At 32.7% G+C, this 27,744-nt stretch overlaps 2 protein-coding genes, 1 long non-coding RNA gene and 1 other non-coding gene across 6 annotated transcripts; 2 read left to right on the top strand and 2 right to left on the bottom strand.

The window, feature by feature from the left end:
- Window positions 1-7,385: 7,385 nt before the first annotated feature.
- LOC123924081 (embryonic abundant protein VF30.1-like) lies at window positions 7,386-9,410 on the top strand. Its single transcript, XM_045976843.1, has 3 exons — window positions 7,386-7,424; window positions 7,528-7,633; window positions 8,418-9,410. The coding sequence occupies exons 1-3, from the start codon at window positions 7,386-7,388 to the stop codon at window positions 9,077-9,079; spliced, it is 807 nt and encodes a 268-aa protein (XP_045832799.1). The 3' UTR covers window positions 9,080-9,410.
- An 896-nt stretch (window positions 9,411-10,306) lies between these two features.
- On the bottom strand, window positions 10,307-11,711 carry LOC123923676. Of its 3 annotated transcripts, none has more exons than XR_006814467.1 (3): window positions 11,697-11,711; window positions 11,461-11,615; window positions 10,307-11,212 (listed from the first exon to the last, which is right to left on the bottom strand). It is a non-coding gene; the product is annotated as an uncharacterized LOC123923676 (long non-coding RNA). The 3 variants fall into 3 exon arrangements; XR_006814466.1 differs by having other exon boundaries at window positions 11,461-11,618; XR_006814465.1 differs by lacking the exon at window positions 11,697-11,711 and having other exon boundaries at window positions 11,461-11,690.
- A 2,588-nt stretch (window positions 11,712-14,299) lies between these two features.
- LOC123920267 (auxin response factor 8-like) lies at window positions 14,300-23,238 on the bottom strand. Its single transcript, XM_045972490.1, has 14 exons — window positions 22,284-23,238; window positions 21,896-22,011; window positions 21,657-21,755; window positions 21,230-21,286; window positions 20,986-21,141; window positions 20,822-20,906; window positions 18,674-18,764; window positions 18,402-18,566; window positions 18,191-18,313; window positions 17,966-18,041; window positions 16,718-16,865; window positions 15,457-16,430; window positions 15,169-15,359; window positions 14,300-14,739 (listed from the first exon to the last, which is right to left on the bottom strand). Exons 1-14 carry the CDS (start codon window positions 22,324-22,326, stop codon window positions 14,562-14,564), a joined length of 2,502 nt encoding a protein of 833 aa, XP_045828446.1. The 5' UTR covers window positions 22,327-23,238; the 3' UTR covers window positions 14,300-14,561.
- Window positions 23,239-27,345: 4,107 nt separating this feature from the next.
- Window positions 27,346-27,427, top strand: TRNAS-AGA. The gene has a single exon. It is a non-coding gene; the product is annotated as a tRNA-Ser (tRNA).
- The last annotated feature ends 317 nt before the right edge of the window (window positions 27,428-27,744 follow it).

Consider the following 27,744-nt stretch of genomic DNA (forward strand, 5'->3'; position numbering starts at 1 on the left):
AGGAACTATTTCTTATGTTGGTATCTTACATATCTTCCAAATTACTCTTCGATCTCTATTGAAATATAAAGGTGTCTATATACATCTGAATCGTTGGTGAGATCTATTCCTTTGTTTGCAAGATTAAATCATTATCATCACTAATGTGATTAATGAAATATGCAACGGTGGAAATATAGTTTTAGCTCAATCCTGAGCTAAACGATCCAAAGTAAATACTTAACCTTTGTAACAGAAATAAACACTATACCAAGCTATTATTTTATAGCTTATAGTGTTTATATCCGGCATTAATTAGAATTTCATTACAATGTATCAGATTGGAAACTTTTACAATGATCCTTTCCATACCTACTTATTTCAAGAGATAGTACTTAGTTCCTTTAAAGTACTTAGGGATATTCTTGAAGGTCAATTAGTGTCAAACACTAGATTCAACTTTGGTACTTACTAATTATGTTATAAGCATATGGTGTATCTGGTGCAGTACATATTATATGGTGTACATGATCGATCCGTTTGCCAAAGCATATGGATTCTTTTCATGTATCTCTTTCTCATCCAATGAGACTCGACTTTGTCCTTTGAACAAATAAAACCATATGACACATGCAATAATTTATGCACAATAAGTGTCCAAACACTTTGTCAACATATGTACCTAGATTAAGGACAAGTTGCATCATCAACAATCTATCTCTATAGATTATGATTCCTAACTCTTTAGGAAGTCTTGCCTAAGTATTTCATCAAGAGACATGTCCTTAATCATGTCTTACATGTATAAGGAAAATGTTTTGATGATTAATGTGTCATCCACACATGATACTAGATTAAAACAATTACTCCCACTAACCTCCGTATGTGCACAAGATTTATATTTGTCATTTATTAATTAGTTTTCATAAAACTTCATAAATAAGAACAAATAATTAAACTTCTGAGAACTTCATCTAATCAAAATTAGATTGCTACAATTTGTACACTCTTCTAGCGTCCTTTGAATCAAAGAAACCTATGTATATGTCTAATACATATATATGAGGTCATTCCAATTATGGAATGCAATTTTATTATCCATCTGCCAGAACACGTAGTACAACAATTGTAAGTAGAATCCAATAGATTTAAGCTTTATGACTACAGTCATGGTTTCATCATAATTTGCTTTATGATTTTGCGTGAAACCTTCAATAATCAATTACATCTTAAATGTAGTCTCCATATCATCCATGTCAGTCTTCTATAAGAAGACTCACTTTTATCGTATGAGTCTTACTCATCTTGATGACATAACCATTATCCACATAAGGTTTGTGTACATGGATTCTATCTCAGATTCTATGGCATTTAGTCACTTCTCATAATTTAGGTCATTTACGACCTTTTAAACAAGTCAAATATTCATCTTCCATGAAAACCATATCACTTTGTTAAGTTATGATAAAATCATACTTCTCAGCCTTGTGATATATGTTAGACTTGTCTAGCCTTCTGTGCAACTCCAACTGTTGGTCCCACAACAACCTTGAAGAACCGATTCGTATTCCCTTTTAAACAGATACTAATTTTGTGGTACTTGAATTTTTCAAGTTCTATATCACTCCAACCGACTCTCTTAGAGACGTATTCCCTCTTGAGGAATGCTTCAGTTCTAGCAACAAAACAACTTTTGTCTTGAAGAGTGATGTAGGACTAGTATCCCTAAGTTTCCTTAGGATACTTCCACATTCATCCAATTTGGAATTAAATTTATCTCATAAATTTTCAATCCAAAATGTCATAAAGACAAACTACGTACTCTTCCTTCATATCAAATATGATGTCTTTACGATTACAATTTAAAAGGAGAAACTAGTTGTGGGTGAAGAATAATTATAAGTAGAGAAATTTCTAGAAAGAGTCGATGATATATAATTAAACTATCTTAATCAAATCATGTCAAACATGATGCAATAAAATAGTTATTATATTCCTTAATTAAGTATTTATCATTATGACTTATTCATATGATTTTAATACTTTTGTTAAGTTATTTTCTTTACTTCATTGTTGAACTCTTTGACAAATTCAAAGATTTCTAATTTGTGTCACACAAATATACCTTCATCTAATGAGTTTTATCAGTAATGTAAATGAAGTAAATAAACAAATATATCAAGAAAATATGTTTAGAGGTTAATATACATCTCGTATGTATATAGTTCAAATATATCGTGCATCGTTTCACTTTTAGTTAGTAATTGATACACTTAAATATTTGTGTTTAACAACAACGCTCTTGATATATATTCAAGGTCCAAATCTTATTTGGTCCTTATCACAACTGTTATAGATGATCTTATCAAGATCATGAAACTAGTCCATTACTTGATTTGAAGCACTAGTATAGAAAACTTTGTTTAAACGATGTGACGAATTCTTGTCTTATCATCGAAGACTACAGTCCATCTCTTGTCAATTCAAGGTGTAGAATTGACACTTCTATTACTAGATGGAACTTAATAACAATTATTATATTCAATTGCAAGCTCGAATTTAAGTCAAAGCATCAGCTCTCATTGTCAATGAAACAATTTGTTTCATTCTAGACACAGGTTGACTTAACTCATATTCAATGTTCTAATTCCTTAAGCCTCTCTATATTTTAACAAATACGAGATTCAACATCTTGTATCATATACATTTGATGCAGAAATAGAAACTTTGATTTTCTATAACTAGATGTACAAAATTGAAGTCTTACTTCATTTTTATTGTGACTCTTTCAAGAACTATTAGCGGCATTCTTATTTCAATCAATGGCTTAACCATCTTGAAATAATTGTTCTCCTTTTAGCAACGATGATTGTTCTATATAAGTAAAAGGAATATAAATCTTATTTATATTATAACTCAATTCCTTGATAGCGCAAATTACTTCTCATTCAATTCAATTAGTTCCGGTAGATATAGAAAATTCATGTTAAATAAATTTGACTATATCTATCCATTAAAATTTGTTGATAGAACTGATGACCAACTCTTTGGTCTTTTGAGAAATCAATTATCTTTTCATACTTTGCAGCCCTTTTGAAAGAACTCGTTTGAGATTAATGATCACATCATTTCTTCTATAAAATTACAAGTATGAAATATTCTATATCTAGACGTTCGAGTTGATACTTCTGATAAGCATTTTTCTCGAATCTAGTTATAGTAGGTTGCTAAAGAGTATAGTTCCAGAACTTATAATTTTCTCGCATTTGAGAACAATTTTCAATTTGTACCAATACAGAAACACTTTTCTGAAATTCATGTCCTTCATAAGGACAATATAATTTGTATTGTATTTCAAAATTCTAATTATAGAGATATGTAAAATATAAAATTATGACTAAATCATATTTAATTAGGTCTTTAATTAAATATGCTCCCACTATTTTACTCAAATCAAATGACCTTCAAGCATATGATTCAGAAAATCCCGTTGGAAGATTTTCTAGCGGGTTGAAATCCACATTTCACCTTGTTTTGAGTCAGCGGGGGCTGATCCCCCAAAACTTAGTTATTTAGGTAGGAACTCCTTCCAATTGTATCTCATACAACTTTCAAATCAATTGGGCGAGTAACTCTTACTCTTATCTATCAAATAGATATTCCCAATTATTGCTTCTAAATATATTCTAATCTCATTAAAATAAATTCAGTTAAGTTAAACCCAAACGAATAACAATCGGGTAGATGGAACTACCACACCGCAACTTACCAGTATAAAACGTGTGCTTCACGGAGGCAAACCCACACATTCGATATTGATCTTGAAGGGTGTTATCCTTTTGGAAAGCATTGAACTTAATATTTAATTTGAAGGATTTTAAATTAATTTGATCTCACCTCACCACGGCTTATATATCATATATATTCGCACTCCAATCATTCAAGCATGCATAACAATTATACAAAATAAAAGTGATATGATTATGGCCTCCTAACGTTATGACTCTCTCAAGCCAATGAGAGAATCTAAAACTAATCATAGAAATGACCTTGCTTCTCCAAGCTAGACCTCCAAGGTTGTTCAAGCGTCATGATTCTTCTTATTTCCTTGTATTCTAATTACATTACATAAAAGAGAAACTCATTTTACATACGAGGGAGTGGATGAGAAGAGAATGTATATAGAATTTGAGAGGGAGGCACGACACGCAGGCCGTATTTCAAAAACCCAATAAATGAAATAAAAGACTAAGGCCATAATCACTCACAACAAAATAATAACAAACACACTTTTATTATTATTATTATTATTGTTATTATTATTATTATTAAAGTCTCATAATTAAATAAATTAAATTAAAATCCGGCGATTGATCAAATCGAGTAAGTTTGATTCAAATATTTAATTCACAATTAAATTTTTCGAATCAAAATTTTCTAAAATAAATCAAATTATTTTAAAGTAGACTCAAATCTTTGACAATTCTCCAATTATTAAATATGGTAATTTATTTAATCAAAACCCTTTTGAATAAAATGTTTCCAAAATTGGTAATATTATCTTTTAAAACAATTTCAAAAGATATTTCTAGAATTTTGAAACAATTTCAAAATTAAATATATTTGTCAAAATCACTTTGAGTTTTGCAAACCCTAATTATAATGGCACAACACTTGCGCCGTTATGAATCCTTATTGCAATAACATGATCATACCAAATCAAGTACTCTGATTTTTATTCTACATGATGATCGAATTTTTAAAACTTCACCAGATACGGTTCCGAAGTTTATGCTTCACCAGATACGGTTCCGAAGTTTCAAATATCATTCATCAAATAAACAAATATCATCTGACTTAATTATTTTATGATCAAAACAAGTATATCACATATACTATTATCGCATAGGGTTTAAAGTTGTTTCGATGCCGATTTTAATTCCAAATTATTATTTAATTGATTCAAATATGTTTAAACGAATTTAAACAAATTGTTTAAACAGAAACAGTAAACAAAACAATCTGATTCAAGGTTTCATAATTGGCTCTGATACCACTGAAGGGAAATCGATATATCAGAAGCAGCGGAATTTATAAAAAAAAAATCGATTTCCTTTCCTTGGATCATTATGAAAGAGGAATGAATCAGTGATAGTGTTGTTACCTTACAAATTGTGGAAGAGAAGTTTCGATCACAAGCTGAGCAACCTAGCAAAGCCTCTACTCGTCCACACCGAACGGTTCTCCTCCGGTACCCGATACTAGCCAAGTAATCAGAGGTTAGAGAGAAGAGAGTGCTCTTTTGTTTTTCTCAAAAACCAAAGTCTTTATTGTGACTATGGCACAAGGTTCTATTTATAGAACCTCTTTGTGTGCTCTCCAAGTCAAGTGATAGTGGGCTTCCTTAAGCCCACTAACTAATTAGCAATTTTTACTAATTGCACCCCCTTCATAAGTCTTACTTATGTTTCTCCTTATGACCGTTCATTTGTGTGTGACCCTATAGGATCCTGCCACGTTGGCAATAATATTAAATCTTATATTTAATATTATAAACAGTGAGCGGTATCTAGCAATACATCACTGCTACCCAAGTGACAAGAATGTCAGGTGATCTTACGAAACCTTTCCATGATAATGTATATGTGTACAATTACTCCTTTGTCCTCATATCTTTATTGAACACAAGACATAGATAGTGTCATCCTTGTATAGTTCAATATTTATATTTCTTGATCCTGAAGCATACTGAGTAACGAATAAGTCCAATATCTCATATTGACTTAATTCGGCATGGCCATGCAATTTTTCAGTCATGTTCATCAAGAGGCCTAAAGATATATCTCCTGTTATGCAGGAGGGACAAATCCCATCTAGGACACTCATGTCCCTCAACATGGTTCGTCAAATGCCCATTAACTGATGTTATGATTATCCTGTTACAGATAACGTTTGAGCGGCAATAAAACATTTAAGTCCACATCTAGGTATCATAGTGGTTTCAGGTTTAAGAGTGATATACACTATTATCACTATGAGAGTATCTTATGACACTTTCATAACATACTATGTAGTACTCTCATGGTGGGTCAATCCAGTATAAATATTACTCCTAATATTTATACCTATGTATAGACTTAATATCTCATATCCATGACCCGTGAGATTTGGTCATCAGTCTACATACATAATAGTCTCTACGCTTTATTATTATCCCAATTCATATTAAAGCTTGACTACGGATACTTTTAGAATAGTATTCTTAAGTTAATGTAATCTCACGATTAAGTCTCACTTAATGTTTCATTACATGAACTAACTATTCTAAAGACTTTATTATTTTGTAAAATCATAATAAAGAAATGCCTACTTATATATATTAAATACATAAATCAAGTCACAATACAAAAGCAAATACTATCAAATAGATTGGCTTTTAGGGCTTATTTCCAACATGCTCCTCTCAAGGTCTCAGGTTCGATTCTCACTTATGCCAATTTCGGTGGGCTAAGTTCATACAGAGCAAAAAAACTCTGGCTTTAAATGGGGCCCCCGCAAGTGGGCGGTGGGATTGATCCCCTTGGATTAGTCGGTCCTAAGGCCGGATACCAAGTTTTCAAAAAAAAATAAATAAATAAATATGAATTCCTCTAAGCATAACTTTTGTTTTTTACACCACCGGTTTAATCTGGTCAAGTGGTTTCAGCCCCCTCCCGATCGCAGTTGCGGTGATCGAACCGTAGTCCTCCTTACTAAGTTTAACGTCAATCACCACTGAACCAACTAACGATTAGTCCCTTGAGCATAACTTAGTTACTATAAATATTGCACATATATGTCTTTAAGGTGTACGTTATTGTTCTTGAGTCCTAAAACAACAGCTAATGATCAGTGTGGACATCATTTTTAGTTTATGTAGGACTTATCAAGGTGTTAGTTGGTCTATTAATCGTGATCTTCTAACTGTATATCATGCCTCGTCATTTGGAAATGTAAATTAAGCTGTGAACAATATTCTAATACCATACCTCTACTCTAGGAGAATCAAAATGAATGGTACCACAATCTTTGGATATTAAATTATAGTAATGCTGCATGTAAGCCATGTACACAAAAGGTTTAATAACTCTCCGAAACAGCAATAGTACCACACAATCTTTGTGGTGCATGGAAACCATGTGTACAAGTTTTCCTACCATGTCTGAAACAACCCCATACTTTGGAAATAATCTGCATGGATGCCATGTGCACAAGCTTTAACATCCACTTGGAGGAATTAATATGAACAATGCAACAAATTTTGCATGCAACTAGTTGTGCATTTGCCTATATAATGGGAACTTTGCAACACTTTCATATACACTTCACTAAGATTCTAAAGTTATCATTTCTTTATAGCTAGCAAAATGGAATTTGCACATGTCTCTGTTTTAGCTCTGTTTTGTGTAAGTTACCTATTTTCTATACTAGCTAGTATGATTATAATGTTTGAAATAACTCTCAATTTGAACCCAACACTAATATATAGTATGTGAACATTTTTTACAGTTGGCTTTTGTGGGAATTGGTGCAACACCATCCGGAGAAGATTATTGGCAATCTGTTTGGCCAAGCACTCCTCTGCCAAAGGCTTTCTATGATCTGTTGATTCCTTGTTAGTAACATGAATTATATAATTTCATTTTTCATGATATAATTAAAGATATAATTAAAGGTTAAATAAGATTTTAAAAAAGATTTTGGTCCTTATAAATATCTCAAATTTTATTTTCAGTCCATATAAAAAAATTTAACATGTTTTGGTTCTTCAAATATTGTTCGCCAAGACTTTTGATCCTGCATTTAATCATTTTAAATTTTTAAATTTTTTCCACAATTATATTTAATACATTTAAGAAATCTCTCGTGCAAAAGTTTAATTTTTTATTTACAAAGGATGAATTAAATTTAAATTTTTGACGTTTAAAAATTCATATTTAGTTCGTCTTTTGACGTTTCAATTTTAATATGCTGAAATTTTTATAGAGACTAAAATTGAAATTTGAGATATGTATATATATATATATATGGACAAATTTTTTTTAACCCAATAGTTAATTTAACCTTTTAATAAAGACTACTCCATTTGTTCCAATTTATAAGTAGTTTTGCTATTTCACATAAATTAAGAAATTTAATTAATTTTGTAAGCGACAGAACAATTATGAATTATTTTAGTACAATTTGGAATTGAAAAGATAAATTAAAAAATTCAAAGAATAGAGACTAATAAATAGTTAAAGCTATATTAGGAAAATAACATTAACGATTCATTGGTATTATAAAACGGCTTATAATTTGGAACAAAAAAATTACTTCGAAGTGACTTATTATATTTTGGAACAGAGGTAATAATGTCATTATTTAGAAACTAACCATTTCAGCCTTTAATGTGGCAGCTGGCAAAACTACTAACCTACCCATCAGAGCCAATGAATTGAACCAATACTCCACACTCTTTTTTCAACATGACCTCTATCCCGGAAAGAAATTTACCTTGGGTAACACTCAATCTGAGGGAAATATCATACGAAAAATCGGAAAACAGAGACAAGGTGTTACAGATTCCATATGGCTGGCAAATAAAGACAAACAAAGTCTTGATGACTTTTGTAACAGCCCAACTGCTAAAGGAGAACACAAACATTGTGTATCATCCTTGGAATCAATGATTGATCATGTCATTTCACATTTCGGAACAACTAAGATTAAGGCTATTTCAAGTACCTTTGCCCAAAATCAAGACCAGTATGTAGTGGAGGAAGTGAAAAAAGTTGGAGACAATGCAGTGATGTGTCATAGACTGAATTTCGAAAAAGTTGTATTCAATTGCCACCAAGTACGTGCAACTAACGCTTATGTGGTCTCATTGGTAGCCACCGATGGAACTAAAACTAACGCTTTAACAGTTTGCCACCATGATACAAGAGGAATGAATCCTGAATTGCTTTATGATGCTCTGAAAGTAGACCCTGGAACTGTTCCTGTTTGCCATTTCATTGGCAATAAGGCTGCTGCTTGGGTACCCAATAATTCTGTTGATCATCCTTGTGTGATCTAGATGCTAACTGGTTGTGCACCTTCATGGGATCCTCATGTTCAAACTGGACTTGTTTCAAAATAATGTGTGCATGTATGGAGAACTATGATGTGCAAGTATCAGATCTCATGTATTTCAAATAAAACTAGTTAGAACTTTGCATGTACTAGTAGCTTCGTGCCTAGTAAACTTATGTATGTATGAAATCGATAATGAAAAAAAAAAATGTTGTGTTTGATATAATATATTGTTGATATATATCTTATAATTTATTTTAAAGTTATTTAATGATTTATTAAACGTGTTTTACGTCAAATACACATTACTTTTGTTGGTATCATACCGAGAGAAATAGTGGAATCTAAGCCGTTGAATAAAAATGAAATATTAAATAAAAAAATGAGAAAAATAGGGTGAGATTAAGGACACATATGAAAAGAGAAAATAAATTGAGAGTAACCATTTTCACTCAAAGACTTATATGATGTAAAAAAATCAGTGTCATTAAAAAGGGAGAGGTTGTGGGGGTGTAAAAAGCTTACATTGGAAGTGTTTCTGATGAGTTTGCAAAGAAAAATCTCCTTGTTATACCGTAAAAAGTAGTGATCATGAGACTGAGAAGTTGGTTTATCGCTGGGAAAAGAGAACGTCTCTTGTTCCTCCATTGTCGATTAATCTACGGTTTGTTAGATGAGAGAGAAAGATTTAGGGATTTGAAGGGATTATGAGTTTCAGAGAAGAAGAACCAAAAGTGTGAAGTGAATGAGATGTGCTCTGCCGGAGAAGGAGATGAGTTTCTGAAATAATAAAATTCGCAGGAAATTTTTTGGGAATATTTGTAGAATTTCCTAAAATAATAGAGTCCGCAAGAAGTGTTCTCGATGCCAAAATTTGTAGAAAAGACGTTAGGAATACCTGCGAGATTTCCTAAAACGGAAGAATCCACATGAAAAGCCTTGGGAATACCTCCAGATTATTTTTTTCGAAAATATCGGCAAAAAATAAGCAAATTTCTAGTGGTGATACAATTAATTAATATTGTTAGTAATATTGTAATAATTAATTATAATTTTATAGTGACGTTTTAGTTTTACATAAATAAATACAAATTAAAGTGTTTGAAAATGATAAGTGTAATAATATTATGACATAAACATAAATTAATAGGATTTAAAGTAATATAAAATATTGTTTTTCAACTTAAGCGTTTAAGTTATTCTTATAGATGGTGTGGAAAGAATGTGTAAATATTTCAATTGGTGGGCTTGGTGATATACCTTCAAAATCAAGAGAGTAGGATACAATCTAAATAATAACTTTTGTTGCACTATTTCATTATCATTATCTTAGAGTATATAACCATAACATAACTACGTGGTCGACAATATTAGAATAAAAAAAAAACAAGGCTTTAATGTAGTTTTGATCCCCCTATTTTGAAAAACCTGAATTTTTGATCCCCTATATTAAAACTCAGCACTTTTGATCCCCCTATTTTAGTTTTTTGTTAGTTTTAGTCCCCCACCTCAATTTGGTCAAACTTTTGCTAATGTGTCATGCTCACTGATGACGTGACATTGTAAATGTGGACAACTTGCTATGATGATGTAAGAAAAATTGGTGACACACAATATTTGACCTATAGAGATGCATGTTTTGCAATGGGATTCCTTAAAGATGATCGTGTTTACATCACTGCAATCAAAGAAGCAAAAGATTGGGGCTCGGGACACTATCTAAGGAAATTGTTTGTCCACATGTACAATGTCACGTCATCAGTGAGCATGACACATAAGCAAAAGTTTGACCAAATTGAGGTGGGGGACTAAAACTAACAAAAAACTAAAATAGGGGATCAAAAGTGCTGAGTTTTAAAATAGGGGGATTAAAAGTTCAGGTTTTTCAAAATAGGGGGATCAAAACTGCATTAAAGCCAATTGGGTGTCACCACAATAACTAAATAACAACTCATAAAATATTTTAATATAAGATATGTTGTATAGTTCTTTTGCTAGTGCAAGAACTCATTATTCTTTGCAAGGCTCTTGGGTGGAAACCTATCAGTAGTTACACATTCGTGATCAATACACTTGCAAACAAAATAAACACAGCCTCTTAGTGGACAATCTTCATCGGTTTCACATTCATTAAGAGCTGCAATGAAAAAAGAGAATAAATTAATGTTACTAAATTATGATAAAAGATTGAGTACAAATTTATTACAAAGTAAATACTCCCTCCGTCCCAAAATATAAGGGAAAATTGGTCAAAGAAAATTAATGTATATGGTTAAAAATTTGGATTAGATACATCAACTTTGTTTGACCAATTTTCTCTTATATTTTGAGACGGAGAGAATATTCGTAAGGAATATTCAGAATTAAGGTGAAAAAGTGGCTTACCACTTGCACCAACTTTTGTTGCAACAGAAAATAAGGAAATGAATAAAAACATAGCATAAACAAACTTGAAAATTCCTGCCATACTTTTTCCTCTTTGTAGTATATAAAAATTTTGAACATGATTTGATCTCTTTATAATGTATAATATTCACGTTCTTCTAAAAAAAAAAATAATAATACTTATGAAGTTGTAAAAAGATTTTATAAAATTAAAGTCATTATTAAATGTCTCTTACGTATATCAGTGTGGTGTTTGTCCTTTTAACACACTTAGAAATTAACATAACAAAATTTGTATCATTTCATGTTAGTAAAGAAAGAAAAAAAAAATTGTATTTTTGGGTCATGGTAGAATTATTTGTAAGAATAATGTACCATTGGAGTGAGAACATGTTTATGCAATAAGTAGAATACTCCCTCCGGTCCTTTTTATAAGAAACACTTTGAAATTTTTATTTGGTCCTTTTTATAAGAAACACTTTGACACAATTCCATTTGTACCCTTATTAAATACAATCAAATAATTCATTATAATGCTAGTGCATTAATTAGAGAAGTCTATTTCTCATACTAGTCAAAGGTTAGTTTTGGAATATAACATAAAATGATAGAATCATTAATGAGAAAATTTACCTTCCTTGGTCTGTGTGATTTTGTCAAAGTGTTTCTTATAATAAGGACCGGAGGGAGTATATTGTAAGATCAATTTATTTATTTTTTATAAAATTGTTGGAATAAAAAGAATATGTATTTAATTTTGTAATTACATGATATATAGATGCTCTTAATTTATAAAAAAAATAAAAAATACTATTGAGAATAATAAAAAAATTAATCTAATGTTGATTGAAAAACACAACAGACAGCAATTCCTCCTCTAGAACCTGCCTCCACCACATCCACCACCCCCCTCCCCGTCCACTCCCCGCCCCGTTCAACACATATCCCCAATCGAAACTCTGAGATTAACTGTAAGACCAGCCAACCTCGAAAATCTACTCTTTAAAGTTCTCCCTCCAACCAAGGATCCTCCCAAAATAAAATATTATCTTCATTATCCGCCTTTCTTTATCAAGAAAATTATCGAACCAAGAAGGAATTCCATTAAAATTCCCTCTCTTCTAATGGTCTCAGAGGCCTTGTGAAAGTTAAATTTTTTACTATAATAGTATATAAGTGACTAAATGCACGGTTTTTGTCGATGTATGTAAGTAAACCTTTGATTTTTATGATATGTGTTATATATCGGGATCATATAGTTTTAGGAGATTGTTGCATAACTTGCATATAATTTTTATTTAAGTTTGATTATATGTATTGTTGTGGTTTGATATTTATTAATCCTTTTTATGTTTAATTTTGTGGTCTAAAGTGTGTTCAATCCTTTTTTGTGTATTTTTACGGTTTAGTATTTGTTTAATTCCTTCTTGCAAAATTATTTTTTGTGTTAGACTTTATTTACCTCGTGGTTGTATTATGGATTACTGAACCCCTTTCCTTGAAAATCAAATGATTAATACAAAAAAAAATTATATATATTTCTTTCTTTCTTTTTAACAAGCAAAAATGAAATATATTTCTTTCTTTCTTTTTTGTCAAGTAATATAATAGCTAGAAATTCAACTTTTGAGATGAATGAGTGGGAGATCCCGATCCCGGGTTACAATCCCGGATTCGAATATCGAATCTTGCATATAATATATGATATCCTTAAACCAATTGAGCGGTGTTCACATGGACTTCAAAAATATTTATATACTATTTATTTTATAGCATTTTCATGTGTTTAGTTTGATTTGCCATAGATAATGCATTTGAAGATATTCGGGAATAATATATGTTGTTCTTTTTTTTTTTTTTTTTTTTTTTTTTGAAAACTTTGTATCCGGCCTTATGTTGTTCTGTTGTTATCTTACCTCGCGAATTTTATTAATTTATTTTCGTATTTTTTATTTGAATTTATTTAACTGGGCGCACTAATAAATATTTTCAAAGTAAATGGTTATTAGTATCTTAGCCCATGTTATGCATGGGATTATTTTAAAATAGTATCTTAGCTCTTCATGACCGCACACCGTCTCATCCCTTTAGGGTTGGTTGATCAAAACATTTTTCCTGAATTTGTTCAATCCATGTACACCTCTACCGTGCAAGTTCTTTTGTTATTTTTTTCTTCAAAACTAATATTTCCCCTTCGTTTAATTGAGGGGGTGATTTAACACTTTTTTTTTTTTTTTTTTTGACAAACAACACATTTTTTTAACTACAGAGAAATTTACAATTTCTTTTCACAAATGATTACTCCAATTAATTCAAAGGTTAACACAACTTAACAAGAAAGAATCAGCACCAAAGAAATACAATTTTGGTTTGAAAATGTACAACTTGTAAGTTGTATAATGTAGTATCAAAATGACGTGGCAAAAAGAAAGAATTGACTTTGAGAGCTTAAGAACTTTTTAACCTAAAAAAAAGGACGGAAATGAAAAATTAAGCATCTTAATTTGACAAAAAAAAATTATAAAAATATGTCCATGACGTTGGGGCTAGTGCCCCCAATTATTTTATTTCAAACTATAGAAGTGATTTGAATTTCTTGTTTGACGCTGTAATAGATCAAGACCATCTGAGCTTAAATGTATATCGATGATCATTTGTAATGAGTTAATCTAAACCATTCGATCTATAATGGCCGAGATACAAAACCGTGTAAAACTGTGTTTAATTACTGCGGGCATTGCCAATCCCAAACAAGAAGCTATGCCATTGGTAAGTGCATAAAAGTATGAAAATAACTACTCAGACTTCCTAGATTTCTTACTGTACAGTTCATGCAAGATAATAAAATGCTACAATAGCAGTTACACTATGTTTCTGCTTTAGGTACACAAGTTTACAAATTGTCATAAAAGTTTGTCCTAAGTCTCATTGTTTTCGACAATTTTAACAGTCCAGGAACAGATGATAATAATAGTGAAAGTGGAATAGACAATACAGAATATAAGTTGATAGGTAACAATGTTTCAAACATAAGTAACAAACATGTAGTAATAGTAATCGCCGAGACCATGGAATCTGAGGGAATAGATTATCATATAATCTCAGTAATCGAGTGAGCCTAATGATGGTAGTCCAGAAACAATGTCGTGAGATTCTGCACCAGTGTTATTCGGCCTTTGTCCAGGACTTGGACCAACGGATTCTATAGCTTGTTCTCCCATTTTTTGAATATCTTCAGGAGAAAGTATTTTGATGTACCAAACATTATTGACAAATGATCTACAAGAAGTTTATCCACATAACAAACAAGATGTTAAAAAACTTTAGCCAAGTGAAATACTAATAAATTATTACATATAGAATATCAATATTCGTATGTAACAAACTAACGATGTTTTACAAACTAACGATGTTTTAAAAACCGGACTGAACAACCGGATACCGGCTAGTTTGCAGATTGGTTTGATTTCAGTTATAGTGCAGCCTGGTTGAACCACAGTTGGTTCATCCGGTTTTTCTTTTTAACATTTTTAAAATTATTTTTTTACTTTCTTAACTTGTTTGTTTATTTACATGTCTTTCGGTTAAACCGTAGTCGAACCGATTAACCGATTGAAGCATGAGCCAGAGATGTCGCCAATTTGATATCCGGTCCAATTTTTATAAGAATGAGATATACTATTGTACAAATTTGAACTTTATACTTACTCCCACGGATCGTCTCCAAGGAGAAGAACATCGTTCTCCCTGTCGACAAATACAAGCTGCCAGCCTGATCTAAGAGGATCTTCAAATTTCCCCTCAATTCCATACATCTGAGCTAACTCCTCCCGCAGCTCGTGATAGCTGCTGAACCGCGAGATGTCAAGTGAGCGCCCTACCGAACCTGATTTGTATACCTGTTGAAAAATTAAACAATCAATTTTAATTTTAAGCAAAAGAAAGGCTCAAGAAGCTGTGCCAAGAGCCTAAGACTAATATATATATGAATCAGACCTTCACAAATATTGGAATCTGGTTTTGAGCATCAATCTGCTCCACACTTTGCAACAACTCTGATGAATCCTGCATGCAAGGATATGGAGAACGCTGGAAACCAGACTCCCCTAATGGCATTGTCGATGCATCGACATCAGCTGATGCAGTAGTATAACGAGGGACAGTGGTAGGGAGCAGAAGGCCAGACGAATCGATATTGACCCCAAACAGAACAGAATTATGGGAATCTGAGTTGCAATGCGGTGGTACGATTGCTGTATCTCTCCCGGAATACTGCACGTGCGACATTGAGTTTCCAATGCCATCGACCTGTGAAGGTGAATATTTCGAGTCCCATGATTGTTGAGGTAACTGTTCATTCAGCATAGAGTGACCGCTTCTTGATAAATTCAATAGATTTCCACTCCCTTCAGAACAAAGCGAACCAAGCATGTTTTGACTAGGCGAAGCTGAAGCAGTAAACTTCATGCCTGAATCTAAGAAATCATGTTTTGAATATGACGGTGTAGGTAAACTAGAGTGGTGTTGCTTCTGATGGAGTGGATCACCTTGAATTAAGAGTGTATCTTGATAAGTGTGTTGCGGTTGCTGTGCTTGGTTTTCTCGATTGTTGTGTGCCAATACTTGGCCTTGTGGTTGAAGGATATTAGTCGATACAGATTGTTGAATTGCTTGCTGTTGCTGAAGTTGCAAAGGACTGAGATTTCCTGATTGTTGAAGATAATTGAAAGGCTGTTGAAAATTCATCATTTGTTGCCTCAAAAGATCCACATTCCCTTGATTCTGCAAACCAGCAGCAGCCAACATGGCTTGGTATTGTTGGTTATGATCGTTTCCAAGTAAAGCTGGATCCATTCTCTGCTGCATCCAGGGCAACAATCCAGCACCTTGAAAATTCATGGAATTAAGACCTTGGTCTCCGGGACCGCCTCGCAGCCACATTAGTCCATTTGTTGCTTCGTCTCTGCCATCTGTAACAACATCCTTTGTAAAGAAAGGAGACAAAAGAAGTGTCCTCAAAACCACCACAGCCAATTTTCATAATGAGGGGGGGTAGACGACACTGGGGCAATTAAATGTAGATGAACATAAGGATATTCAATTTTCAACCCTCTTGTCTTTTGGACACAATGACATGAGAAATATGAATCGTAAAAAAAATCACGTGACAAACTTAAACACTGTAAAAAAATTCACGTGACAAATTTCAGTGAAAAGGAAGATAACCAAATCAAAAAAAGTATTAAAAAATATGTACCAAGAAAAGAAGAAGTGCCGGGATGCCATGGTCGTTTCAATCTAAGAGGAAATAGTGATGGATACATTGGAAATGTTGTTAAAGGCTCGATTTCCCATAACGATACCCGAGGCTGTCTCTCCCCAGCTGTTGATTCATCCCATCCGACCTATGCAAAATGGATGACACAATATAAACAGGTTAAGAGTCTTTTCTTAAAACATCGAATAAAATTCGCCAAGACCTTTCTAATGCGTGGAATACAAATTATGATGAAACATTGAACCTATTAAAAACCAAGGCATGTTGTTAGTATCTTTCAGCACACTCTCATAGGAATGTAGTGTATCAAACCTACTATCTTGTATGTATGCATCAATACTAATAAGTTGCGGCAAAAACAAAAGCTGCAGAAAAAGGACAAGTTCTGCTATCAAACTTTAGTAGTTGCAGGGTTAAGAGCTCTAGTGGCATGTGGTTCGAGCAGATATTAAATTTGAACATGATTTGCGTTGCTGTATTGCAGGTTATGTAAACAAAAAGATGCAGGTAGTAATCCAGACACATTGCAAAAAAACTCATGTCTGAATGAAAAAGAAAAAAAATACAAAGTAAACTTTATGAAACATGATTTGAAATTTCCAGTGTTCTCGAAAGGTTTATTTATTAAAGCTATTAAATATAGTTTGAGGAATATCTCCATCTTTACACATAATCAACATATCAGGCATATAATCACAGCCAAGTAGACACCCAGTTGCCACTCCTATCTAGTTATGGCCTCTAAGGAGTGTTGGGCACACATTTATACCTAATTACCTATGTATGTAGAACTAGACAGGTCATTTCATGACTTAGGGCTTGTTTGAATTGGCTTATTTGAGATTAAATACTGGCATAAGCACTTGTGAGACTACTTGGGAGAGCTTATGAAAACAGCTTATGACATGTCCATAAGCTGCTTACAACTGATTCCATAAGCTCTTCAGGATAGCTTATGAAAAACAGTTTATGGCTTAAATGAAAGTAGTTTGACTTTATTTTATCTTTTGAATAGAAATAACTTCTACATGAGCACTTATATGATAAATGCTTATGTTGTAAGCGCTTAATTAAGTTGTTTATCTAAACAAGGGCTATAACTTACAATACCAAGAAAGCAAACTTATCATTGTACGAAGGTTCTCCCTCATATAGTCTTATGATTCAAAGGAACATTTTCAAATAAAATGCAACCCGGTTTTATGCATTACATTGTGATTATCTTACCTTAACAGATCTCCAATGAGAATTCGGCCACCGAACAGGATCCATGTCACTTATGCTAGTTATAGTACCCATGTACCTGCAAAACAATGTGATTTGTGCATAAGATAACATAGTACGTACAGTGCCAAACTATCAAAGTATATAATATATATCAATCTCATGATACATTGGCAATTTAGCAGCTTCTCTCATAAACATTTATAAATAATTGATGGCAACAAGTACCTGCGCACACTTGATTCTTCAGTCTCAAAAAGCATCCTGAAGCGCATACCAACAGAAACACGTGTATGGTACACAGCTTTTATATATTTTGAAAGTGGTATGACAAACTCGGATGGACTAGCCCTGCCGATGATGTAGGTTTCAAAAGATGAGTTATAAATTCTAATAAATATAAAAAATAAAAAAATAGAAGCTTATAAACAAACACAACCTTGGATTAAAGAACACTGTAAAACAGCTATTCGTTGCTGCAGCATGGGCTGCAGCTGCAAGAAGTCCAATGTGCATACTATCACTGGAAAGAACTGATGATGGCATAACAGTTTGTGGCCGACTGGCTCGACGGATTCCCAAAAGAAGCTGATTTTTTTCATTCCTATCAATGAAAAATTGAAAATACAGATAAAAAAAACAATAAACAAAGCAGTTTGCAGCATCCAAGAGGAATAAAGGGTATCCACAAACACGAAACGAAATTAGTACCAAATGAAAAGCACAGAATCTCCAGCTACAAGTCTTTTGGCACTAACAAATACACTCCAGCCTGTGGTAAGAAGGTGTCGTTTTGGCTGTCCTGAAACGATAAGGAAGCAATATAAATATCATATCGCGCATAAAATATAATCAAGCCTACAATCTCGAGTAAAAAATGAGTGTGATTCAAAATGACTTTGGCAGTGAAACACTAATGGGAACATCAACGTTGAACCAAGAAAAAGGGTAAATTCACTTTTCACTATATAGTAACATAAAACAAGGGTAGAAAACCAAAAGAGTGAAAGACTCTTATTCAAGTAAGTAGTTATTACATCAGATAGTTGTTTTCTTTCCTTAAATATTACAAATTACATACAACTATACTTGTGATATAATATCAATTATTTGAAATAATAGATACAAAGAAGTTTTGCTGAAAAGGTACAAAATAAAATCTAACATCACTGGCAAAGAAGAGCCGTGAACACTGAAGACCAAACTTTTAGAACTTCCTCCACAGAAGCAGATACTTTTTGGTACAGGTAATTTTAAATTGCCAACATGTTTGTAAATTTTCAAGTTTTGAAGAAATTAGACAGTTGAGCTAATATACAGATTCACCAGCATATTTTGGATGTATTTGTCAAAGAAATTAGATGCGTTTCCTAAATTTTTCTATTAGGAAACCTAGAAGCTTGTTTGACATTCTATGAAATAGAATTCAACTTTCACAGACAAAAATCGATTCATTTGGTCTCACTTTGACAGAAACTCAATTATCTTGTGTTTTTTATTTTGCGGATCTTTTTTACTCCAAAAGGATTCAAACCAATGGCTCTATATATTTCCAATGTCCTAACAGAACCATTTCACTTCTTACCAGATAATATTCAGTTCAAATTATTCTAAAGTTGTTTATACATCTCGTCAATAACGTAATGAAAAGTAGAGTCTGGATTGGCAGTGAATTTGACAAAATCACAGAATACGCCGTGAATGTTGTAAAAGCTAAACTTAGGAGTTTCAATAAAATCGCGGTGCTGCTGTGATTTTGCCAAACTCGCCGTCAATCAAAACATGCACTAATTCCTTACACTAGTAATCGAGCATTATGTTTCAAATTGGAACTGCAAATTGCCATACTAAGCCTATTAATTTGGTTAAACCCGTGTCAGGATTAATTATGTTTAGGTATTATTCATATTCATTATTTCTCATGGGACACAAAGTTGAGAGATCTGATCATTACACTGCATCATTTGTTCATAAACATTTCAACTGATGATATTTGATGTAGCAGAAAACAATCACTATTAGAAATGGTCAGAATCTTAAAGACAACTAATAATGAGCTAGCTGATAGCTTGCTATAGTTAAAGTTTTGATCGAACACATGTTACAATATTCATGATATCTATAAAAGAAAATTGCTATGTATCTTATTCTACTGCAAGCAGAAAATGGAGGTTTCTGTTAGGATATAGTATAATGGCTAATTAGAGTAGTTAAACTAATTAAGAGTTGTTAGAGTAGCTAGTTAGTTCAGGTTGGTATAGGTCAATTTGAAAAAATAGGAGATACAAGGATAGAGTATTAGAGATGATCGTTGAGCATCATAATCATTTATGAGTAGAGTAGTGAATCTTTTATGAAGGGGAAACCGTTGGAGGAGAGATTTCAGTTCTGTGTGTACAAAACACCCTAGAATAATCTCGACTGACTTACTCTAACAACTCTTAACTACTTTAACTAGCCATTATACTATATCCTAACAGTTTCCCAGATCTTCAAGTCACTAATGATATGCCAGACACCAGTGAACAATAAATTGCTTTTATTAATTGTGCATCAGGATTCTAGCAAAGGTTACCCTCTAAAATTGAGAATCTTAATCTGTGCAAAAGAGATCAAGCTAATCAAGATCAAGATCCCAACTAGGATAGGAAAGGGGATTAGACACGGATACCTAAATATAAATCAGATTCAAATATATACATCATGCATATAAAGTGACATGAACAATGAAAATAAGCTTAAAACCAAAACTAAAATTTAATTAACAAATAATCTTTTATTTTCCTCCTCTAACCTCTTCAGCATAACCAAACTAACAAGATAACAAAAATGTAGCCAGCAAAAAATTAAGAAACTCACCCCGAAAAATATGTCGAAACTTCCACTCGACGTCGTGGAGATCCCTAGCAATTAGTTCTTGTGCAGGAGGTTGCTGTGAGAAATCCTGCACAGCCCAAAAAGAAGAGATATGTATCCATATCAAACCAGAATCAAACATATATGAAAAACAATAAGGACGCTACCAATGGAGGAAAAACTTTCTCAGCTGCACGACGAGGAACAGAGAACCCTCCATGTGTGCTGGTATCACTCGCTGTCAATGTCTTGCAAAAATAATTTGAAGGCTGCTTACTTGGAATCCCCAATTCCATAGGAAGAAACGTATCTTTCTGCTCTTGCTACAAGCACAATTACAAACACTTTTTCATTAAAAACTCTCATTAGTCATTACAAACAAAAACAAGTTGTCGAAGAATAAAAGGATACCGGAGTCAACGGCTGTAACGTCATTTGAGCATACACTTCATCTGTTTCAACATCTGCCTGAAAATTAACATATGCTTTAGTTGACTGAATTCACTTTCATGAGAAATAAAACTAGAACCATGATTGAATACACAACTTAATTGAGCGCTTATAGCATAAGCAATTATCATATAAGTGCTTATGTATAACCTTTTTCTGTAACAAAAGATGAAATAAAGTCCAACTATTTTCATATAAGCTACAAGGTGTTTTCATAAAATATATTGGAGTGTATGGAAATAAGCTGAAAACAGCTTATCGTATCGACATGTCATAAGCTCTCTCAAACAGTCTTATAAGTGCTTATGTCAGTAGATAAGCTTCAATAAACCAATTCAAACAAACCCTAAATCATCAATCATAACTACATGGAAGATAAAATACTCACATGCATTGTAACATTGTGAAGTTGGCATATCAACTGAGGCGGCAAACTCGGATAATTTGGTATTTGGCCATCAATTTCTCTGTTAGTAGTGGCAGAAACCTAGAATCATTATTTAGCAAAAGTTAAACTCAACTACTTCCAATAAAGAACCAAAAAAAGAAACTACTACATACAAGTCTCTTTCAAACCAAAGATAGCAAGAAAATCAATGTAACCTCCACAGCATACAAAACTAGTACCTGCTCACTATGACCTTGAGGGAAGTAAACCACACGAGTCCCTGCAGTTGGTAGGGACACCAAGGGACCCGCACATGCATGCCATAGCTCAGAATTCAAACACTTCTTCTCTACTCCTATTCCACACATCAAATTATCTCAGATAAAAAAAAGGAAACAAAACAACACTAACAATCACAAAAATGATGTTGAAGCATAAACAAAAGGGGTTTTTTTGAAAGTGACACATAGTATATAATACTATAATAATATAATAATATACTAATATTCATCTACATGTATATAATTTGCAATTGAAATAGACCCCCCCCCAACAAAGAGCTCAGAATAGGGTCAAAAAATATTGTTTTTTTAAGGAAAAAGAAAGAAAATGGAGAGAAAATTATACCTTCATGTCCTTGCTGACTCATTCCTGATGTTGAAAGCTTCATAACAACAAAGCTTTACCCTTTTTTTCCCTCTTTATAAAGACACAATTTTTAGCAATCACACAGACACATTGAACCCTAACTCAGAGTCCCTATCCTCAATTTCCTCAAACCCATTATTACATTCACTCATACCTCTCTCCCACTTTCCAATGCACTCCATCCCAACAAAAACAAAAAACACTAATTTCAAAAATCAAACATTACCTTAAAAAACCAACAACATGGGATCCATGTGAATAGTTACAAAATGATGAAGAAACAAACTAAAAACCCCACCACAACAAAACAATAAAATAAAAAATAAAAAACCTTAAAAAAAAAAAAAAAAGTAAAGCTAAAAAGGGTTTTTGTTAACTTATGAAAATAAGCTTTTTTTGAAACAAACTTATGAAAATAAGCTGAAGTTAAGTGAAAACGAGAAAAACAAGAAGAAGAAGAAGCAAGATTAATTAAGTGAACCTATGACCCTTATGACCCAAAAGAGTAAACCAATTGAAACAATAGCAATAACAAAGGTGACACGTTGTTCAAGATCACCATTGAAAATGGAAGAAGAAGAATAAGAAATTGAATGAAGCAAGAAGAAAAATACAAAGTGAGTGTGTAATGAAGTAAAGTCCTTCTTTTGTGGCCAATCACTTTCTGATTGAGACACAAGTGAGGGATTTTTGGGTTTGAAATGAACAGTGAAGAAAGAGAAAGAAAAGTAAAAGGATGAGTCTTTGCCATATATAAAGGGGGGTCCCGACCAAAATGGGACATAGTGCAGAGGTGAGAAGAGAGAGAAAGTGAGTGTTGGAGTGAAATGTGATCAACCGTTGGATATTCCGTACGGGGGAATCTTAACCGTTGGTTTGGTTTTGATGTGACAATAGACATGTGCCACCATCCTTCAGTGGTCGTTGTCAGAGTACGGAGTATGTGAGAAAAAATACTCATTTATCAGAAAAATCTTATGGAGGAGGATTTTATTATAATAATTTTTTATTTTTTGACCAATTTATTATAATAATTTTATTAAATGTATAGTAGAGTAGTATGTGAGAAAAAAAATACTCTTATACCAGGAAAATCTTATGGAGGAGGATTTTATTATAATAATTTTTTATTTTTTTTGACCAATTTATTAAAATAATTGTATTAAATGTATGATTTGAGATGGCAAGTTCTCTCGTAGTCTTTGAAAATCAAGATTTCTTCTCAAATTTGGATGTGTACGATTGACTCAAGTTAGGTGTCACAGGTTCACATGCTCTGATTTTCTCGATTGGTGTCAGGTGGTCCTATAGACACACTGCTGTCTGATGTGTTTGAACAATGAGACTTGGTCCTTAAGTTGGATCTCCTTTAACATCCGACTTATGGTTGAAACCTTTAGAAATTGCTTCTCCCCCGCTTCTAACGAAGGGTTAGTTGAAAGATATATCAAGTAGAGCCACAATAACTATTTTTGTGTCATTCTTAACGTGGATGAAAGTTGTCTCGATTCTCACGTTCGATCTGGATTTGGTGGGTTTATTAGAAACACTTTCGGCCACTATCTTGCAGGCTTCATTCAAGGGTTATCTGACATTTTGTTCGTTGAACTATATATTATCTATGAGGACCTATTGCTGACCAAAGATATGAGTATTGATGAACTTGTCTGCTGCTCTAATTATTTACATTGTGTCAACCTCATCAAAGATCCTCATGTTAAATATCATATTCATGTTATGTTGATCCAAGATATAAAAGAGTTACTCTCTCAACTCAATATTTTCTTTATCACACACTTAGAGAGTGGAATAAATGTGCAGATTTATTCACTAAACTTGGAGTCTCCATCTTAACTCATGTTTCTCTTCCATAAGGCGTTCGTGATCTTTTTTGAAACGACGCAATGAAACCTTCTTCCTTCGTAAATAGTTTTTCTTTTTAGTTTTATTTTTTATCTTCCTTACCAAAAAAAGTGGAAACAAGTACTTGTACAAATGAGGTATTATCCTATTATTACAATTACAATGGACAAAGTATAAGTAGTATTAATAAAAATTGAAAGCATGCAGTAAATATATTACTAGGAAATTTTGTTTGCCTAGCCGCCCCGTCAACTCTTCAAGAAATGGGGACGAACTTGTATTGAGCTTTGACACTTAAGTTGATCCGCCCCGCTACATTCTGCTTTTGAAAGGGTTTAAAAGAAATAGCCCATTCATTTTGCCACCTCTACTTATGCGTAAAAGAATAAAGTATAATTTACCACCATTCAAATTCAAGTCATCTAAATTTCTCATATGTTTTCCTCTTTTAATTTTTTTTTTTTGACACAACTCTCTTAATGAATAATAAAATATCACAAAAACATTACAACTAATAAAAGAAATATAAATGTTTAATTATTTTATGTACCAAAAAATAATGTTTAATTATTATTTTTTACCATATTATATATAGATACAAAATTTTCTCTAACATTTAACGATGATTAATCTTTGTCAGATAATTTGTTGGAGGCTTAAAAAAATTATAATAGAATTTGTTTTACAATTTTAAGGGGGCTTAACATATTATAATAACATTTTATTTACAATAAATAATATATTATAGTATTATAATAAATGCAATTTGCTTACTTGTGGGGGCTTGAGCCCCCGATCTATAGCAATAGATCGCCTCTGCTCTCACTTATTCATATTAAAATGTAAAATGTTAGCTATTAGACTGTTTGATAAAAAAAAAAAAATTTCTCCAATTTTATTTATGAAAATAAATAAATTAACAAAAATACATACTTTTATTTATAAATAAAGTCGAGGGAAGTTGTCTCTGTGAGTTTAACTCAGTTGGTAAGGACATCACATTTTATATGCAGGAACCTGAGTTTGAATCTTGAATACTTCATTTATCCACTTTAAGGGTGAAATTTCTAATCACTAAACTAGATGAAAAAATGGAGGAAGTATTTATTACTACATTTTTATGCATTAATCCAACATGTTCAACATCTTAACCGTATAAATTCACAACCCATTTTGCTACCACTAGAAGAGCTAGCTGTCTAAACACAATGCTGGACCAATTTGACTCTCAAATATAGAAAAGATTAAATAACCGAGTTAACTTTGTAGCATGCAAAAAAAAAGAGTAATCATGTTTGTATCTTAAAAGTGGTCCTTTGTTAGAGGACACTATGTTTATAAAACATAAGAGTGCATTTTTAAATTTTTTGGAACCATAGAAGAGAGGACGATATAGTTGTAAAAAGTCTCAATGGACTATTGATCGGGTCTCAAATGTGTATATTATTATTTTTTATGGTACAAATGTTTATTTCTTTGTGAGTAATTTGTTATTAACCCTCCCAAATTCAATTTTGTAAGTGGTCGTAATTTTAATTAGATTTAAATGTATTTTTAACCTCTCAAGTTTATCAATCGTGGGATTTGGCCCTCAAATTTTAAATGTGTGGTTTTGATCTCTCACGTTTATCTCATTTTTAATTTATTAGCCTCTGGTCAAATTTTGACCAAAATGCGATGTGACGATCGTTTAACACATGGATAACTATTATTGGCCAGAAAAAAATATCATCACCATGTAAAAAAGTGTTTCACTATGTAATACTTGATTCTCTCTCTCTAAGTTTTACTCTGTCAGCTGCAGTATATTTAACTCATAACTTCTAAATGTAGCATTATGGATGTTCTGGACTGGGCCAAGAGCTGGCCCAATCGCTTCTGCCCGACATTTGGGGCACAACCCAATAAGGGGAGACTTCCCCGACACGTCAACCAATGACGTGTCCTGCTCGACATAATGGATAAGCAGCACGTTAAACACGTGCTCATCTATCCATAACAGCTAAGCTTAACAGCACGTTTAGCACGTGTTCATTTATCCAACCACATCTGTCACGGAGCCTATCCATTACCCGCGAATAGCGGAACGGCTCCAACCAAGATAGAGGCAAATAACGACCTCCCCTACGATACAGGGACTATCTTGGCAGTTGAGTCTATTGGGCCGGTTATCCCGGCCCAATAGACCAACCTTTGGCCCAGCGCTGGGGGCACTATATAAGCTCTCCTAGACAGGAGAGCCAGGTATTCTAATTCATTCTATACCTTACTTTCTCTCTCTTCTCTTTGTATCTCTTGTTCTCTTGCTGACTTAGGCATCGGAGCACCTGCAGGTACAAACCCCCCCTTCGGTATGGACGAATTGCTCAACGGACCGGCCATCAACCTTTCTGATCATCAGGTTAGATCAGTGGATAAAGATAGAAGAAATGCATTAATTACTTCGCAAAGTCACTGCAAAGATGAGTATCGACCAAATGTACTACAGTTATCGGATAAAATTAACATACAAATTTGTTCTTAAAGTAAGACACAATTTGACACTAGAAATACATGAAGATTATAATTATACCCGTAAGTTTAATTTCTTTGCTGATAACATTCTCATCATTTGAATAATTATTTGAATAATTAATGAAGAAAAAATAGTCTCAATAGACTAGAAAAACTGAAGAGGATAAATAAAAATTAAGTGAGGTCAATTTAAGTAACCAGATTGAATCACATGGATGTGAATGTTCTTACGGTCTACTCATTTCATATGGAACAATATCTATTTCTCTTGTCAAGACTTCAACCTCATATGGTACATGTGAATAATGCTCTTACGATCTACTCATCTTATACAGGTTTATGAAAATTTAACCAAAATATTGAGTTCAAGTAGTTAATAGTTTAATTATTAATGAAAAAATTAATTTTTGAAAATCTTACGTTTACTTTATAGATGAACTCTAAATTATCGGAATCACTTAAAAAACACGGATGATTAATACTAGAACAAATTATGAAAATTTGGATATCCAATTTTTTTTATGAAAATTGCATTGAAGTCTGTCAAAAAATAAGACGTGGCAATACACGCCACCAATTAGAAGCTCCTGGGTTCTTATTTATTTATCCGTGAAACAATACAATAATAATATCTTTATAAAGCGTGAGAGTTGTTCACAGCAAAGTGGACGTGCCGGAGTGGTTATCGGGCATGACTAGAAATCATGTGGGCTCTGCCCGCGCAGGTTCGAATCCTGCCGTCCACGTTTTTTCAATATTTTTGAAAAACAACTTTTATCTTGTCTTGTATAGATGGAGTTCTATTCTATTTTGTCAAACATACACAAATTTCATGGATGATTTTTATAGATGTTATCTATATACTCTCTCCGTCCTAAAATATAAACAAAAATTAGTCAACAAAAGTATAAAATGTTGTCTTTTCAATATAGATTTAAATTTTTATTTCCTTTTTTGGTATGTTTAACAAGTGCACCGAGGGCACTGTTTAGCATTGACCCTTACTTATATTTTGGGATGGAGGGAGTATAGTACATACACCTCTTTATATTTTATTCAAAAG

Source organism: Trifolium pratense, linkage group LG4 (genome assembly GCF_020283565.1).
Source record: "Trifolium pratense cultivar HEN17-A07 linkage group LG4, ARS_RC_1.1, whole genome shotgun sequence".
In the NCBI taxonomy this organism is placed as follows: domain Eukaryota; kingdom Viridiplantae; phylum Streptophyta; class Magnoliopsida; order Fabales; family Fabaceae; genus Trifolium; species Trifolium pratense.